Genomic DNA, 18,436 nt, shown 5'->3' with positions numbered 1-18,436 from the left:
AAGAATAATAGCTTTTGAAAGTTAATTCCACCAAGAAAGAGGTTTTCTTTAAGTGAAATGTTCAGTTAAAAAGTGTGTGCTTTAGTGTCTAAGTATTTAAGTTTCTTGATTATGGAAAGTGCTTTTCTAAAGGTTGTCCCCCCCACCCCGGCTAATTTTTTTTACCTTCCTCGAAGTTATCTACTGGGCCTTTTCTTTTTTAAAAACATAATGCATAAAGATGTAGCCCAAAATTGTTTAAGTGGGGTAATTTATTTGAAGAGCCAAACTAAACAGTAGCAAGAAAGTAGGCAAAATTCACATTTCTGCTTCTCCAATACTTCACTATTCCATTGCCAGGATAGGTTGGTGACCATTAAGTACATGTTTCATACCACTAAATGAACTTGGAAATGAGTTGTCCTAGCTTCAGTATATTATTATTCATACTGTGTTTCTATCTAGCCACTGGGTAAGATCTTAGGAAAAGAAGTGAATAGTCCAATTTACTTATCCATTAGATGCAACACACGGTAAATCCTGTAAGAAGGATAACTCTATTGATTATCTTTTCCTATAAACAGGACTATCCTTCCATAGTGTATTTTATTTGGAAACTAAATTAAATTTTAGTAAGAGGGTTATACGTGGCAACATAGAGACAGGGTTTCTGTTATTTATGTAAAAGCATGCTAATATCATAATGGTAGCGTTATAAGGTCCTATTAATGTGTGGTCATGACATTTGTTAAATGTCTCACCACATTCCTATTGAAACTATTTACTCTTCTTGTAAATAACACCTATGACAATTTTATACAAATGACCACTAAGACTTTGCTCGTCAACTTTCATTTAGGTAACAGCGATCTTTAGATGTATTTAAATCAGTACTGTTAAGAAATACTGACTAGCTTTATTTTCAAGAATCTCAAGTTTAAGTTATACATACAGTTATCCTCCAATAAGAATCATTGGCCGATTCTTCATCTTTGACAGGTTTAGCATGCCTGCAATGCAAAACATTATCTTTTGTATTAACAGATGAAATCCAACTTTTTAAATTTAATAAATGCTTATACAAACATAAAGTTTCTTCAAAAAATGTATTTCTGACAACTTCCTGTCACAGATAATTTTCACTGAATGTTGCAACCCAGTTATATTGCTGATGAGAAGCAAATGTTGATCTTTTCCCTCTCTTCCTTCACCATCTCCTGTTTTCAGAATGAGATTTTCACTCTGCAGCGGAAACGAGGTACTGGCAGAAGTAAAGCTGTGAGTACCGGACGTGAGTCGTGCTTTGGTAGAGCACTTGCCTGCGAAAGGCAAAGGTCCCGAGTTCGAGTCTCGGTCGGGCAAACAGTTTTAATCTGCCAGGAAGTTTCATCTCCTGTTTTGTTCACCTTGACATATTTCTACCAAAAAGACTACCCCAATGGATCCACTGCTTATATTTAACACACAGTAAATTCAGTTCAAATATTTCCTTAACACAGGATGTGCATTGACGAGCTTGAATTAATCAGAAAAATATAAACAGATACTAACCATTCCACAGCTCTTACAAAATACTTGCATTAAGTAATCATCAAAGCTACTTTTTGTACAGCAAGAGGACTAACAGTCAAAATGGTGCTACATGCTACAGGCAGTGCAATACAATTTATTTTACTCATTGCTACAGCAATAAATGTACTTATAAAAATATTCAGACTTAGACTATAATCAAATACAGAGAGAGAAAATATTCTAACTAAAGAGATATAGCAGCCATAGGCAGAAACAAATAAAAAAACTGATACTAATCTTAGCTTTGAGGACCAAAAGTTTCTTCATCTGGAAAATGTAAAAAGAGAAATGAGACTGTTCAAGAATTACGGATGAAAATTCAGGATCTTGAGTCAAGGAAGATGGATGGTTAAATGAATGAAAAAACTAGACTGGACATGATGAAATTGAGTTGCGAAAGAGCAGCAGATGATGTAATTTTAAATGCTGAGAAATAAGATCTCTTCAAGAGGAGCCACCAAAAGGTCAAATAAGTGAAAAACTAGCTGAAAATACCGGTAAATGGGCTAAAATGGCGGCAAATAGATAAACGAAACAGAAAGATAGTGCTGAAGAACAGGCAACCAAACAACCACAACAACAACAACAATAATAATAACAGCACATTGTAGCAATATATAATAGCAGTCCCACAACATCTGGAGGAAGATTTTCCACTAACAGAACAATAAATTCATGAAGCCATCAAATCATTCCAACACTTCAAAGCAACAAATGAAGACTCCACTACAGAAAAATTATTGAAATAGTCAGAAGACACAACTGATCTACGACTGCTGTTTGAGAACATTTGGAAAGCTGAAGAGATTATGGAAAGCATTAATTCACAGCTATGAAAAAAAGGGGACACACAAAATGTCAACAATTGCAGAGATGCCTCACTTCTGCCAGTGGTATACAAAATATTATCAAAAATTCTCTGGACAGAGTTGTAGAAACTTTAGACAAATAACTGGGAGAATCTCAAGGAGCTCTAGAAAGGGAATACCCTGCACAGAACAGATGTTTATTAGAAAATCGATAATTCTCCACATACTGTTAATCACCAAACCTATAATAGTATCATGTATTGGTTTCAAGAAAACATTTGATTTGGTAGGCAGAGAAATTATAGGTAAAATCATCAAAGAATTTTGTGTTAAAGCAAACATAATCCTCAAAACACTAGCAAATAGGATGGCAGAAGCTAAATTTATGGGAGAAGTATCTCAACCATTTGAAATAAAAACTGATGTTAGACAAAGGGACAGTTTATCACCTTTACTGTACACTGCATTCTAGAAAAAATAGAAAGTATCTGGAATTTGGAGAAAAAAAAATCACAAAATTCAACCAATAATTTTAGGATGAAAAACAAATGGAATTAAGGTAAACTGCCTGGCTTCTGCAGATGATTCTGATATACTTTCAAAAAATCTGGCAGAAAGTTATTGAAAGAAATCTTTTGGAAGAAATAGCAAAGGGAGCTGGTCCCAAAATTTCAGCTGAAAAAACAACATTGATGACAATTTCAAACAATGCATCAACACTCTTAGAAAAACAAAAATGTAAAATAGCATTAGGAAGTAAATTTAAATATATTGGACAAACTGTACAACAAAATGGACTAGAAGAATTAACAGTAGATGCAAGAGTCAGAAAACTGGAGAGAGCAAATCGTTTGACAAAGGATATTTACAACAAGAAATGTACAACTAAAAAAACAAAACTAAGACACTATCCCACAGTGGTATGACCAGGATGTTTATATGGTTGAGGATGCCTAATGATGAACTATAAGCTGGACAGAACAGAGGTTCCTCAAAGGAGCATTATTAGAAAATAATGGTTGCAATACAAGCTACAGATGGCTGGAAAATGAGAAGTAATGAGGAGATCTACAAAAATTTTGAGAAAATATCAGAAGTAATGGCTAAAAGAAGATTAATCTTTTTTAGAGACCTCTACTGAATGAGTAGTTCTGGAAGAAGGAATCAATGATAGCATGGATTACAGAAATAAGAAAGAAACAACATCAAACAATCAGAAATAATAGAAAGAAACCTTTTTACAGATAAAATACTGAATTTAAAAGGATCATCACCTCTCCAAGATCAAAATTAATTTCATCCCTCTCAATAAGACCGTGAAAACCGGAAATAAAATTCATAAATATGATATTGCGAAGCTCAAAATCAATCAAAACATATTGGAACAATGCCACCAGTAACTGACAGTTGAATCCCATAAATGGGCAGACATTGACTCCATGATCCAACAAGCAGCTAATACTAAAATCCTGACAGCTAAAAAGAGGAATCATACATGGTGGAATGAGGTTTGTGGTGAGGTGGTGGGCCAAACAGCAAGTGCATGGAAAAAGTGGAACTCTACCAGGAGACCTGATGATTTTGATGTATTCCATGAAGTTCGAAAATATGCAGCCAGAACTCTACGAAGGGCTAAGCAGTTGCATGAGAAACAGCAGTTATAACAGATCGATCAGCGTTTCCAGATAAACAATGTCAGAGACTTCTATCAGACGTTCAAATCGAATTTGAAAGGATACCAAGCCCCTAGTTTTTGTTTTAGAGACGAAAATGGAAAGCTCAGTGTTGTGTACATAGTTCCGCATATTCAGCGCATACACAAATTTCCCACTAGAGTGAGCCCCGCTAAGCACAACAGCGCAGGCGCAGCACTCGTCCATCTCTGCACTACGAGATGGCGCTGCCACAGAGACGGACCAAATTCTGCTTCCGCCGATCCGCGTATTAATATGTAACACAGCCAATGAGATTGCTGCTAAGATAGAACACTTTCTCCTCGCGCATCACACTCGCGCAGTGATACATGAACGTGCGAGGTATTATAGCGAGTGTAAAGACCTTCAACCAGTCAGTCTGCATTTGTCTGCACCAGTCTGCATTAGTCTGTACCAGTCTGCATAGTCTGTACCAGTCTGTACGAGTTCTACAATTGTCTGTACCAGTCCATAGTCAAGATTCAGTCTGCGCCTAATAAGATTACCATATTCCTGTACATTGCCATGAAGATAAATGTATAGACACTTTCGTCAAGTACCCGAGATATATGTGAGAATAAGATTAATGTATCAATACCAAAGGAACATCAGATTGTCAATTGTAAATAGCATCCAGAACCAAGTTAAGTAATTTTTCTATTTGTTATTATTTTAATAAATGTATGTGAAAATTAATCAAGTTCTGTTTAAAGTTGGTCACCGTCAATCTGCTACTCTCAGCGTGCAAGTGGCATTTCTATCGTCTGACCTAATGGCAGAAGATAAATACGCCATGATAAGACCACGAGACATATTGCTGACACTCGCTTACTTTGTTAGAGCAACAAGTCAAATAATCTGATGGTGTGTGCACTGAAGGTCTTACAGTACACACACCACACTCGGCCTGACCAACAAAAAAACTGCAAGATAATGTCTCGTTACTTTGAAAACCTACTTAATTGTGATGAACCGAAAGAAAGATTCCCTGTATGTGCCCCAATCCACAAACTACCCCTCATCTCCATCTAGTAAAGAGGAGACCAAAGAGATCATCAACAACTTTAAGAATAATAAGGCAGCTGGAGAGGATTCAATAGTGGTGGAACTACTGAAGCTGCCAAATAATGAAACTCTAGATATACTAGTCCAACTTTTTGAGGAGATCTGGAGAGCTAGGATGATACCAACTGAATGGCAGTCAGCTTTAATCCATCGTCTACACAAAAAAGGTGATAAATAGAATGTCAATAACTATAGGGGTACCTCTTTAGTATCTGTTCCATATAAGATTCTCTCGAAAGTGATACAGAATAGAATAGAAGATCATTGTAACCAACTGATTGGGGACTATCAAGCTGGTTTCCAAAAGGGTGATTCTTGCGCAGAACAGATCTTTAACCTGAAGAACATCATGAGGTACAAAAAAGAATTGGAAGAAATAACTATGTGGTCATGTTTGTTGATTTTCAGAAAGTATATGACTCCATCGACTGACATGCATTAATGAATATTTTGGAAAAGTTTGGGGTGGATAATACATCAAGAAAGCTGATCAAACAAACTCTTGCTAACACAGTGTCGAAAATTAAACTTATGGGTGAGGTATCTGAACCCTTTACAATCAGAACGGACATAAGACGAGGAGATGGACTATCCCTCTCCTTTTCAATTGTGTCTTGGAAAATGTCATTCGAGAGTGGAGAAAGTTATTAGCCCAAGAAGAAACAAATGAAGAGTGGTTCAGACTTGGTCCTAAGAACAAAGGGGTGTGCATTGACTGCTTAGATTTTGCGGCTGACCTGGCCATTTTTGCTAACAACATAGAGTCAGCAATCAACAAGATAAATAGGCTGTCAGAAATTGATGAAAAAAGTTAGACTCCAGATCTCTATTCAAAAGACAAAATATATGACGAACATCTGTGACGGACCTGAATGGAAGATAACCAACCTGGGAAAAAATCGGATGAGTTAAGAATTTCAGGTATCTCGGTGAAGTCATCCACCAGGAGAATGGATTAAAAGAAGAAGCAATTGTCGGGATGAGGAAGTTAGACCAAGCATACCAACTGACAAAGAATACTTATAACAAAAAGTCTATGAGTATATGGGCCAAGTTCCAACATTATAATACAGTTGTACAACCTGAGGGCTTATAAGCATCCAAAACTTTGACCACGAATAGACAAGGTCAAGCTGAGTGGCTGGAAAAGCGTGAGTGTAGGATATTAAGGAAAATCCTAAGGTAATAGATGGGTCGATGGACAATGACGAATGAGAGCAAATGAGGACACGTGCAGTGAGACAGAACCTATCACAGCATCCATTACAAAGAAATGATTGTTATTTTATGGTCATCTCATGAAAATGGACGGTGATTGACTAACAAAAAGAATACGGAGTTTCATCCTATCTAAGAAAACGAGGCCGAGATGGTTCAAAGAATGTGAAAAAGATCTTAAGCAGATTGGTATCTCAGAGAGAAATTCCTGAAAGGAACAAATTTAGAAGATTGGTGACCAACTACCAAGGTTTTAACATGGCATCAACATCCGAAAGACAGTGAGGACCATTATCTGAAGAGCATAAAAAGGCACTTCTTGCAGGGGCTCAGAAGATACCGGCAGGAAGTCAAAGCTGGAGCAAGAACAAGACCTGGACACTAGAGTGAAGTCGGTTGTTACCACGCAGTCCGTAGAGACTCACCTCAATAAAAAAAATAAGTAAATAAAAATAAAAGGCTTTCAATGCAGAAGAAATAGGGGATTGAGAACAACACGAATAGAATAAAGGGGGAAAAACATGAGGAGGAGATGGACGAGTACTGGAAAAACAGGAGACGACAAGGGAAGAAGAAGAAGTGAAGTTATTACATGATGAGAGATGGTGATTGGATTTGATTTGATTCAGTTTTCATTACATACACCGAAAAAATGAGATGATTCTCGAGGGTGTGGAACATGTCAGAATGTATAACACAAAACATTTTAATATAATGAATACTACCCTGATCATTTGTCATGAGATTGTCAAAATAGGTGAATACAATACAATAAACTGGAAAAGCTAATATTTACAGACTTAATACGCTGTCAGAATGAAACATTGTTATGCACTATTAATAAATTTATCATACACAAAATACCTAATTTTGACTGTTGCAACCAAGTGCTGTCAAAACTTATATCTAACATATTTTTACTTAAGCTGGCCTAACAGTCTCTGTTAGGATATTCATCTATAGAGTAGAAGGCATTGCCTATCAAAAAGTCATTCAAACTCTGTTTAAACTGTGCTTTATCTGAAACCAAGTTTTTAATGGTTGCTGGTAATTTATTGAAAATGTGTGTTCCTGAATATTGGACCCCCTTTTGGACCAACATAAGTGATGTTAGGTCTTTATGTAGATTTTTCTTATTCCTAGTATTGATAATATGTATTGAGCTACTTGTTGGAAATATAGATATATAACTTGCAACAAATTTCATTAAGGAGTAAGTATACTGAGAAGCAATGGTTGGAATTCAAAGTTCCTCGAATAGGTTCTACACGATGTTCTTCAAAGACTGGTCCCAGATACTCCATTGCACCATTCACCGAACCTGATAACCCCGAGCCGTCAGTAACAAAAATTAAGTCTTGCTTAAGAGATTTACAACACTACATGCACTTGTTACCAAAGTCTCATTTACTTTTAGAGCTATCTGTTCCACTTCCTTTTTGGCCCCACTTCTCTCTGTCTTCACTATATCTGAAACAGTTCTTATTTTGTTGCCCGATACAATTATCATTTTCTCTTAATAAAGCTACTTCGATTTCTGGATTACTTGATTCAATATTTTGCAGTATTCTTTGTAATGCATTACAATTCTAATATCAGAAACATTCCTAGATAGTAGATACAGTCTCCTTTTTGCCCCACATGATATCTTTATTCCTTGTATAATCCATGGTTTATCTTTTGACTTCTGTGTGATCTGAGTTACCTTTAGGGGAAAACAATTTTCAAAAGAGGAGGTAACTTTATTAATAAATGCTTTGCATTTTCCATTTGAGTCAGGTAAACATCTCTCCAGTTCATGTCTTTGAGCAATTTCCTGAATTCCTCAATTTCTGGCTTATTTATTATCCTCCTGTACTCAGATTTAATATTTTTTTATCCTGACAAGTTTCAACATTTAACACAAGATGCTGCACGTCGTGATCAGATAGTCCATTTACTATTGGTTTTGTGATATGATGTTTTTCCCCTAGATTTGTTCATAAAGATATTATCAATAGCAGTCTCAGAGCATTTACATATCCTAGCTGCAAAGTTCACAATAGGAACTAAATTGAATGATAGTGTTAAAAACACCAGCAACCACTATTTCCCCTTCTTTTGTTTTTTACACAAGCTATTCCTTTCGCTTTGTGAAATGAAGCACTGCCTAGTTCCAAAACACAGGACTACTATGACAAGGTGAAATGTTCTCAGAGTGCTACATGTATGATAGTAAATGTAATCAGCACTATAGTTGTTTTCTGAGTAGTTATGCTGTGTGTGTTTCATTCAATCAGATGAAATGGAATAAAATCATCAATTTATTTATTTGGGCTCTTTATCACCAAGATACATTCAATGTTGGTTGAGGTTTATCTTTTGAATTCACTCCAGTGTAGATTGTCAAAATTTTATCAGTTGTCAATGTACTTGTAACACAGTTTCCGAATTTACTGCCATCCAGGAAAGTATCGCACTCAAATTATTCTCAGAGACTGAGAGATGGCTGAAACCGAGAGCAGAAAGCTCTGACATATTTAGTGATTAATGGAATATATATCAGAAAGGCAGGTTAGACACTGTAGGAGAGGGAGTGTCCATTGTCTCTATTGAGGTCAAAGCTGATTGTGACAGTGAAGTTATCTGGTTGCGTATAACAAGTCTAGGTGAAATCACGTTAATTAATGGATAATCAGCCACCCAGTTCTGCTATGACAGTTTTGGAGCCATTCACAGAAAGTCTACAGACAGTAGCACATAAATACCTAGATCATGCAATACTAGTTGGAGGTGAATTTAGCCTACTGAGTATAGATGGTAGCCTATGGCTTCATTGCAGGGGGTGCAGTCAATCTTGTGAAGCACTTTTGAATGTGGTTTTCGAAAATTGTCTTGAGCACCTAGTTTGCCATGCCACATGCAATGGAAATATCTTAGACCTTGTAGTTACAAACAGGCCAGATATCATCAATGACTTCAGCATAGAGATGGGGATTAATAATCATGATAACATAATAACAACTAAGGTTACAAAAATTAATAAATCAGTCAAGAAGGCTAGGAAAATGTTCATGCCAGAAAGAGCAGATAAGCAGATGTTAGCATCTTACTTAGACAGAACTGACATCACTTAGTTCCATTAAGATGGACGTAGAGAGATTATGGTCAAAGCTTAAACAGATCGTGAATTGCACTCTCAACAAGTCTGTACCTAGTAAACGAATTAAGGATGCAAAAGAGCCACTGCGGTTTAACAATGAAATTTGGAAAATACTGAGGAAGGAAAAGCTACTGCACTCTTGGTTCAAAAGAGAATGCCAAATGGCAACAAGGAAAGGTTACTACCACTGTCATACCTCAGCAAAAGATCTGGCTGAGAAGCAGGGGAATTTATTGTCCTATGTAAAATCACTAAGTGAGTCAAAGAATTCCATCAAGTCACTTGACCAGTCTGGTGTGGCAGTAGGAGATAAATGTTTTAAATTTTGCATTTAAGAAATCATTCATGCAAGAGAATCATATAAACATACCGTCATTTGACAATAGCACAAAGACACCTAACAACAATCACCTGTAAACATGTGCCATGTCAGTGCTCTTGGAAGAGAGCTGTGGCAGTGACACGGCTCTGTTGTTGTTCCTGTGTAGTGATCTGCAAAGACGGGGGGGGGGGGGGGGGGGGGGGGGGGGGGGGGGGGGACGGGTAGAGATTCAAGCAGTGATGAAGTACTTCATAAAGATAGGTATGAAAGCGAAGGACATTCATGCCGATTTCCAGAATACACCAGGGGCTCTGCTCCTTTGTCTTCAACTGTTGCCAAGTGGATAAATGAATTTAAATTTGGTCAGGAGGGCTTAGATGATGATCATCCATGAATAGGTCAGCCAAGATGTGTCACTACTCTAGAAATCATCGCAAAAGTGCGCATAATGATCAAGGAGGATCACCAATTTAGAGTGCATGAAATTGCTCACGCTTGCCAGATGTCATCTGAAAGGTATTCACAAGATGGGTGCCGCGACTCTTGATGCTGGGTCAAAAACACATGAGAATGGACATATCACAACAATGTTTGGCCTGTTTTAGGAGAAACAAACAAGAACTTTTGTGCTGGTTTGTGACCACGAGGAAACTTTGGTTTACTACTATACCCCAGAGACAAAGCAACAATCAAAGCATTGGAAACATGCTGAATCTTCGCCGCCAAACTCCTTCAGCGGGGAAGGACATGGCGTCAGTGGTCTGGGATGCGCCACCAAATTCCTTCAGCGGGGAAGATCATGGCATCAGGGTTCTGGGATGAGAAGGGGATTCTGTTTGTACTTTATCTCCCCACTGGGCAAACAATTACTGGAGAATACTATGCTAACCTTCTGGACAAATTGCAACAAAAGATATGAGAAAAAGGCCAGGTTTAATAAGGAAGAAAGTCATCTAGCATCAAGCCAATGCACGCTCGCACGCATGTGCCATCGCCATGGTAAAATTACACAAACTAAGGTATGAATTGTTGCCACACGTGCCTCTTCCCTAAACTGAAAATTTTTCTTTGTGGATGAAGATTCACTTAAATTAAGAATTGATAGCCTGAGTTGACAACTATTTTGTAGGCCTGGAGGAAAATCATTGTCGAGATGGGATCAAGGTATTGGAACACTGTTGGACCAAGTGAATTAATCTACAAGCAGGGTACATTGAAAAACAAAAAAGTTTCAGTGACATAAGTACTTTTTTTCTATTCTGTTTCAAGAACTTTTCAAACCACCCTCGTAAGCATCCCTGACACCTGAAATAATTAAAAACAAATAAGTCACCAGTTGCAGATGGAATCTCAATTTGGTTTTACAAAGAGTGCTATATGGCACTAGACCCTTACTTAGCTTGTATTTATTGTGAATCTCTCACCCAGCAGAAAGACCTAAGCAACTGGGGAAAAAATACAGAGGCGTCTCCTGTATATACGAAGGGCGAAAGAACAGACCCGCGAAATTACAGACCAATACCCGTAACATCAGTTTGCTGCAGAATTCTTGAACATATTCTGGGTTTGAATCTAATCAGTTTCATAGAGACCAATAAGTTTATGTCCACAAATCAGTACAAAGCATCACTCATGGGCAACTCAGCATGCCCTTTTGTCATACAATGTCTGTTCAAAAAATTCCAGAACTTTGTCCACAAAATTTTCTATGCTTATCTTTTAGTTACTATGGATTGTCTCCTTCAAAATACTCTACTCCAAAATTGATACACTGCTCCCAATATCATTTCCACTTCCAGGAGCAGTCTTGACACACATCTTGCTGGGTCGCATAAAGTGCCGTCTGCGAATTTTCTTTTATCTCATCTACCATTGCAAAACTTCATCCTTTTCACCTTTGGAAATAAAAAGAAGTCTGCAGGGGTCATACTATTCTCACAAGGAACATCTCAGTCTCATTTGTAAGATCCAAAAAGTTTTTTTGGTCTTGACTCATGAGCGTGGAATGAACTTGACGGCAACACAATGCATTCCAAGATGCTGTGTCATTTCATAATATGATCCAATTGAAATGTTACATTCTTCTACAATCTCTCGGACAGTGAATCTTCGACTGGCACACACAATTTCGTTGACGTTCCTGACACAAGCATCATCAGTGGACATCTAAGAGCGTCCTGAACAAGGATCATGTTTGACTTTTGTAAAGCCATTTTTAAAACGTGTGAATAATATGTAACACCGAGTATGGCTTAAGTACTCATCGCTATAGGCTCCCAGCATCATTTGGTGTGTCTCTGTAAAGGTTTTCTTGAGTTTCACACAAAATTTAATGCAGATGCATTGCTCCTCTAACTTTGCCATCACAAAATTCACAAACCCAGATTCCATATTTCTTGATTTCCGAGAAGCATTTGACATAATGACTCAATGCAGACTTTTAACAAAGGTACAAGCACATGGAATACATTCCCAGACATGTGAGTGGCTCAAAGACTTCTGAAGTAATAGAACCCACTACATTATCCCGACGGTGAGTGTCCATCAGTGACTGGGGTATCATTAGGATCGTTCCAGGGATGTGTGATAGGAGCACTATTACTCATATTTTCTATGTGCATAACTGATTTGATGGACAAAGTGGACAGTAATCTGTGGTTGTTTGCTGATGATATTGTGGTGTATGGAAGGTGTCATCGTTGAGTGATTTAGGAGGATAAAAGATGACCTGGACTAAGTTCCCAGTTGGTGTGATAAATGACAGCTAACCCTAAATGTAGAAAAATATAAGTTACTGCAGAGGAGTTGGAAAAACAAATCCATAATGCCAGAATCCAGCATTAGTAGTGTCATGAATGAAGAAGTCACATTGTTTCAATATCTGGACGTAACATTGCAATGTGATATGAAATGGAACAAACGTGTGAGGGTCATGGTAGGGAAGGCGAATAATCATCTTTTGTTTGTTGGGTGGATTTTACTACAGTGTGGCTCAGCTGTGATGGACATCACATATAGGATGCTAGTGTGATCTCTTCTTGAGTACAGTTTGAGTGTCTGGTATCCGCAAGGGGTCGAATTAAAGCAGACATTGAGGTAATTCAGAGGCAGGATACTAGATTTGTTAACAGTAGGTTGAAACAACAACATACAAGTATTATGGAGATGTTTCTGGAACTCAAATGGGAATCCCTGGAGGGATTTTGAGGAACACTGTGCTGACTGCAGAACAATTCTGCTTGCACCAACATACATTATGCGTAAGGACCACAAAGATAAGAGACAACAAATTAGGACTCATAGAGAGGCATATAGACATTCACTTTTTCCTCACTCAATTGGCAGATGGAACGGGAAAGGAACTGACTACAGTTGAAATAAAATTACTTGATAGTTGGCACTTCAAACGCCAATAAGAGTAGTCAGCGTCACACTTGAACTGTCTGCTGTTGCCAAACTCCACCAAAATTGGCCAGTCACTTCCAATTCCTGGTTCAGCATTCTTTCTTGATGTATTTGTATCCCGAATTACGAGCCCGACACTTTTATTATGTATTTCATGACACGCGATAGCTACACCAAAAACAACACACATTAACAATGCTAATGAAAGACACACATTTCATTCATAGCACTAACCAAACACTACTGAATAACTCAGCACAAGGTGTGATTCTGTATCATACATATAGTTATCATATTCACAGAGATCATCTTACATTAGATAAGCTTTTCACTACACTGCGTGAAACTGAAATTTTTAAGGTTGCAATTCATAGTTGCAACTGGGTCACTACATTCACATATATAAATACTTCATGCAGTGCTGTGGCATAGCACAATGGTTGGCAGATTAATCTAATATGTAGCATGTTGTAGGTTTGAATCTCATCAATGTAGCAAAATTTTTATTTTTAAATCTAACCAAAAGAGTGTGATTATTATTTTCATTCAATTAATTGGTTTAAATATATTTTTTTCTATTTTTAATAATTTGCTGCATCATTTTTCATCATTGTTTTGACTGTTCTATTTGGTCTAATTTTTCTTCCTGTCATTATTTCTTCATTTGGAATCTGCCTCAGTCATCTATAATCCACGACCAAGTGCCCACATGGACTGTTCACTGGTTTCTAACATGGCAGCATGTGCAGCTAGTGTAAGGATAGTTACAGGTAACAAATGACATGGAGAAATTTCAATTTGCTTTCAGCCCTGAAATTGAGTTTTTGTTGTCGTGAGTTTACCCTTAAGGGTTAGGTTTAATTGCCATGAACAAAGCGATCATGATATTAGTACTGCTGCAGACTGTTGACCACAATTTTCTCGGCTGGGTTAGGACACAAGTTTACAGTCAGGGATACAAAACGGGTCGTCTGCCCCAGTTCAGTCACTGGTCACTTTAAATCAATAGTCGACAGAGTATCCAACAATTCTGACATACCTTGCACCAGCCACTAGAAAAATTGCTCTGTGTTAAACATTTAACATAATTTGTGAAGTGAGCTGCTTGTTTGTTGTCACCTGTAACCAAACGGTAGCTGGTAGCCAATGTGGCAACATTGTTGCAGCAAGTGATTGATGTCAACTATCAAGTAATTTTATTTAGACTATTGTAGTGAGACAGGGTACCTTCTGCCATGCACCATATGGTGGCTAGTGGAGTATGTATGTAGATGTGGAATCACATCCCATCTGGAAAGTCAGCCCTTGATCTGCAGTTCTGGGTAACTTTCTCAAAATCTACCCTTTTTCCTAGACCTATCCTTCACCCCTCTTCCTTCCACTTCAACCCTTCTGCCTGAAGAATGAGCTACTGGCTCTGAAGCTCGCCTAATTATAATCTTCTTTTATGTGTGTGTTCTGCCGCCACTTAGCAAGTAGGTTGTTTATCTATCCAATTCAGTTATCATGTAAACAAAAGCTGCATTTAACACACCAAGTCTCTTTTACCAATCACTTTTAATATGTCCTACAGAATGTACTGTCTATCCTGTCCTTTTTCGAGATTACTGTTTTGTTGTACTTTTCTACAGGCATCATCTTACTTATTAGGAGTCAGTTCCTTCATGTTGTTGTTGTTGTTGTGGTCTTCAGTCCTGAGACTGGTTTGATGCAGCTCTCCATGCTACTCTATCCTGTGCAAGCTTCTTCATCTCCCAGTACCTACTGCAACCTACATCCTTCTGAATCTGCTTAGTGTATTCATCTCTTGGTCTCCCTCTACGATTTTTACCCTCCACGCTGCCCTCCAATGCTAAATTTGTGATCCCTTGATGCCTCAAAACATGTCCTACCAACCGATCTCTTCTTCTAGTCAAGTTGAAGAGCTGCATGTCCTCGGGAAAAATTATGGCTGTAGTTTCCCCTTGCTTTCAGCCGTTCGCAGTACCAGCACAGCAAGGTGTTTTGGTTAATGTTACATGGCCAGATCAGTCAATCATCCAGACTGTTGCCCCTGCAACTACTGAAAAGGCTGCTGCCCCTCTTCAGGAACCACATGTTTATCTGGCCTCTCAACAGAAACCCCTCCGTTGTGGTTGCACCTACGGTACGGCCATCTCTATCGCTGAGGCACGCAAGCCTCCCCACCAACGGTAAGGTCCATGGTTCATGGGGGGAGTTCCTTCATAGTCAACAGTTAAGGAATGGGTGGCTGAATTCATATGTGGCATATGTCTCTGTAAGATGACTCATGAACTACTTCCTAGAATTACAATCAAATATGAAAATGCTGAGAAAGAACACAGTGTGATATTGCAAGATCAGTAATTAAAAAGATGTGCAAAACAGTTGATGCCGTGGCCATACCAGAAAGTGAGTGGCATGTCTGTTGAAGCCTGACTACAACCTAATATGAAAAACAATTTGGGACAATCTGACACACAACTGATTCTATGCACCAATCTGTTCCCGATGATGAAATGAAACAGCAGTTGCACAAAAATAGCCAAGGTGACTTAATCGGAGAGAAAGAGTGGTCATTGTTTTCTAGGATGCAAAAGGGATTGTATTTTAGATTAGCTTGCAAGACTGAAACAATACCTCACAAATACTATGCAAGTATTCTGACTCAACCGGATGAAAAAATATGGAGCCAAGACCCAGGGGGAAAAAAAAGTTTATCATCAGTGAAATGCATATGGTCACAAAGGCACTTTCACAATAGGAAAACTGGGAGTTTCAAGTGTGAAGTCTTCAAATAACTATTCCATTCTCCAATTTTTTCACATTCTGACTTTAGCTTCCTCTTCTTTTCTTTTTGTATGAATGATTCACTTAAGACTACATGCGTCACAGCTCAAAACCGCTTTGTGAGTCAACAACTGGATATGTTTTCACTGCTCTGTCTCTTGTAACTCTGTTGGACATGGAGGTAGCAAATGAGGATGTAGGATGTCCATGACATACTGCTGTGCTGTCAGAGTGACCTGAAGTCATATCCGATGCTGCCCCAAACGCCCTCTCCCTATGTCGTTGTCATACTCACTGACAACTGTCATTGCGGGTCTTGTAGAATGTGACTCACTGCTGATCACATGACAGGTGCAGGTGTGAAAGGGTTACAATGTGCTCGGCGTACTTGCAGCAATTCTCCCATGGGCTCGTCAGACACGGTCAACCGGAAGCTTGCTGACAAGCAAACTGCCCTTACGTACCCAAGCAGTCCAACATGGGGACACTACCACATCTGAATGTCTCACAAATCTGCATACTGCATAATTCAATCAGCCTGGCAAATGGAGACACACAATTAGGCCCCTTCAAATTTTGTTACGTGCTGATAATGCTGACTCACAGAAGTACAGGGCATCTGTGTCCTTAACAGGGATCACTCAACATCTTACGCTCTTCACATCTCTTATAGCTCCTACCATTCACGGTAACAATCCGAGACACAAACAAAGCTAATGCAATCTGGTGACCTTTTTATCCATTTCAGAGAGTTGCGACTCTCATAATTTACCACTGGTATGCACACTCGTGAAACTACGTTGCTTCAGGGAGCTTCCCTTTTTTTTCTTCAAGCAGTTTAGTTCTTTGAATCCATTTTTCTTGTAGCTCAGAATAATTATTTTATTGTGTAGCAAACTTACAGGCTAGCATTCTGGCCTGAGCTGTCTGAGTTGGTGGTCATGTGTGTGTGTGGTGTGCTTGCTTGTGTGAATGAATGGTGTGTATTTCTATTTCTTTTTCTGATGAAGGTTGTGGCCAAAAGCTTATGTGTAAGTGTCTTAACTGTGCCTGTCTGCATTTTAACGTGCCATCTTTATGGTAATTAGCACTCTATCTTTTCCTACACTGCTGATATTCCAACCTGTAGTTTCCATTGTTTGAACTTACGGTCTACTGTTTTATGTTGCAGTGCACTTCTACAAGTGTAATACACAAATGTTGCCTTAGGAAAGTGTCACAATAACATCCATGTCTACCGTTTGCTATTTTTTACGAAATAGCACGTCACACTCGAAATTTAACTTAGCCAATGAAATAAGTTTGAAGATTTATTGTGTGTAAGAGACACGAGGGCCCACTGTGTGGGAAATGTGGGAAGTTCTGTGCAGAGACGGAGTTATCCACAGACGTGGTAAGTCTGGGGAGCTATACGGGTGTTAAAACATCGCCACCTGCTGGGATGAGGGGCCACTTACTCTGTGGTGGTGCTGTGCCAGCAACGAGCTCGACCCATTGATTAGCACCACACATGACAATGAGCAACCAGCTGCTTCTCTGTGCAGAGATATAAAATTTATCGATTTTGGACATCGGGTGACAATCTGTCACATGGAGAACAATGTTTACTCTGGCAATTTTAACACTAATCTAGTGTTCTGCAACATATTAATGTGAAATGTTGTCTATGATGTTGAAGAGTTTAAGTTAAACTGATATCTGAGAATTTGTTGTTTTTGTGGCACTATCTGGAAAATGGCCTCTCTTGCAGCTCCAAGCATAAATGTATAGTGAAGAAGAATAATTAGCACAGCACACTGGAACCGAGTAGGGATCCGGTTTACTGCTCGGCCGTAAATTAGCATATTGTGAGTACACCAGAAGAGACGCTGTACACACTTGCATATACTACATACACAAGTACAAGCATCGATCAAGCTACTGTGAAACTGCACTCTGTGTGACTCATCACTACATCAGAATACTGTAAATGTGGTGATTCCAATTTCGTAAGGTCTCTTCCTGTTTGTTTTCATCAGTTGGATCTTATTTTTCAAGTATGTGGGAATCCAATGAGCTGCCTGTTTGGATACATTCTTTCTGTATGTCCCACAAGTTGGATTCTTTGGAGACACATTGTAACAAGAGTTTTTAGGAATTTGCCTGGAGATTTCACACTGGGTTCTGTGTGATGTATTCCATCTTTTATTCTTGGACCTAAGATTTTTACTACAATTTTACATTCTTCTAATTCAGTTTGCTGTTTTCATGTCTTGTGTTGGACAAAGAGTCTCTCTCATGCATAAAGAAATTCTAATTTGATCACTGTTGTGCAATGTTAGATTTTAGAGTTCCAGGAAAAATACTTTTAGTTAACTGAGAGACAGTTTGTATTTTCTGAAGTCTGGATTCTATGCCTTCTTTTCATTATGATGTTCAGTGGTCTTTTTCACCTAATTAT

The 18,436-nt window shown here is 38.4% G+C and overlaps 1 protein-coding gene across 1 annotated transcript in view; it reads right to left on the bottom strand.

Annotated features, from left to right (window-relative positions):
* Positions 1–933: 933 nt before the first annotated feature.
* The window catches only part of LOC124615376 (molybdenum cofactor biosynthesis protein 1-like), a 42,053-nt gene continuing 24,550 nt past the window's right edge, over positions 934–18,436 (bottom strand). Inside the window, exon 4 of the mRNA XM_047143202.1 lies at positions 934–989. Within this exon, the coding sequence (XP_046999158.1) occupies positions 934–989 (56 nt within the window). The remainder of the gene's footprint in view (positions 990–18,436) is intronic.

This window comes from Schistocerca americana, chromosome 5 (assembly GCF_021461395.2).
Source record: "Schistocerca americana isolate TAMUIC-IGC-003095 chromosome 5, iqSchAmer2.1, whole genome shotgun sequence".
Taxonomy (NCBI): Eukaryota; Metazoa; Arthropoda; class Insecta; order Orthoptera; family Acrididae; genus Schistocerca; species Schistocerca americana.
The sequence above is the reverse complement of the archived record's forward strand: the minus strand, read 5'-3'. Positions and strand labels throughout refer to the sequence as shown.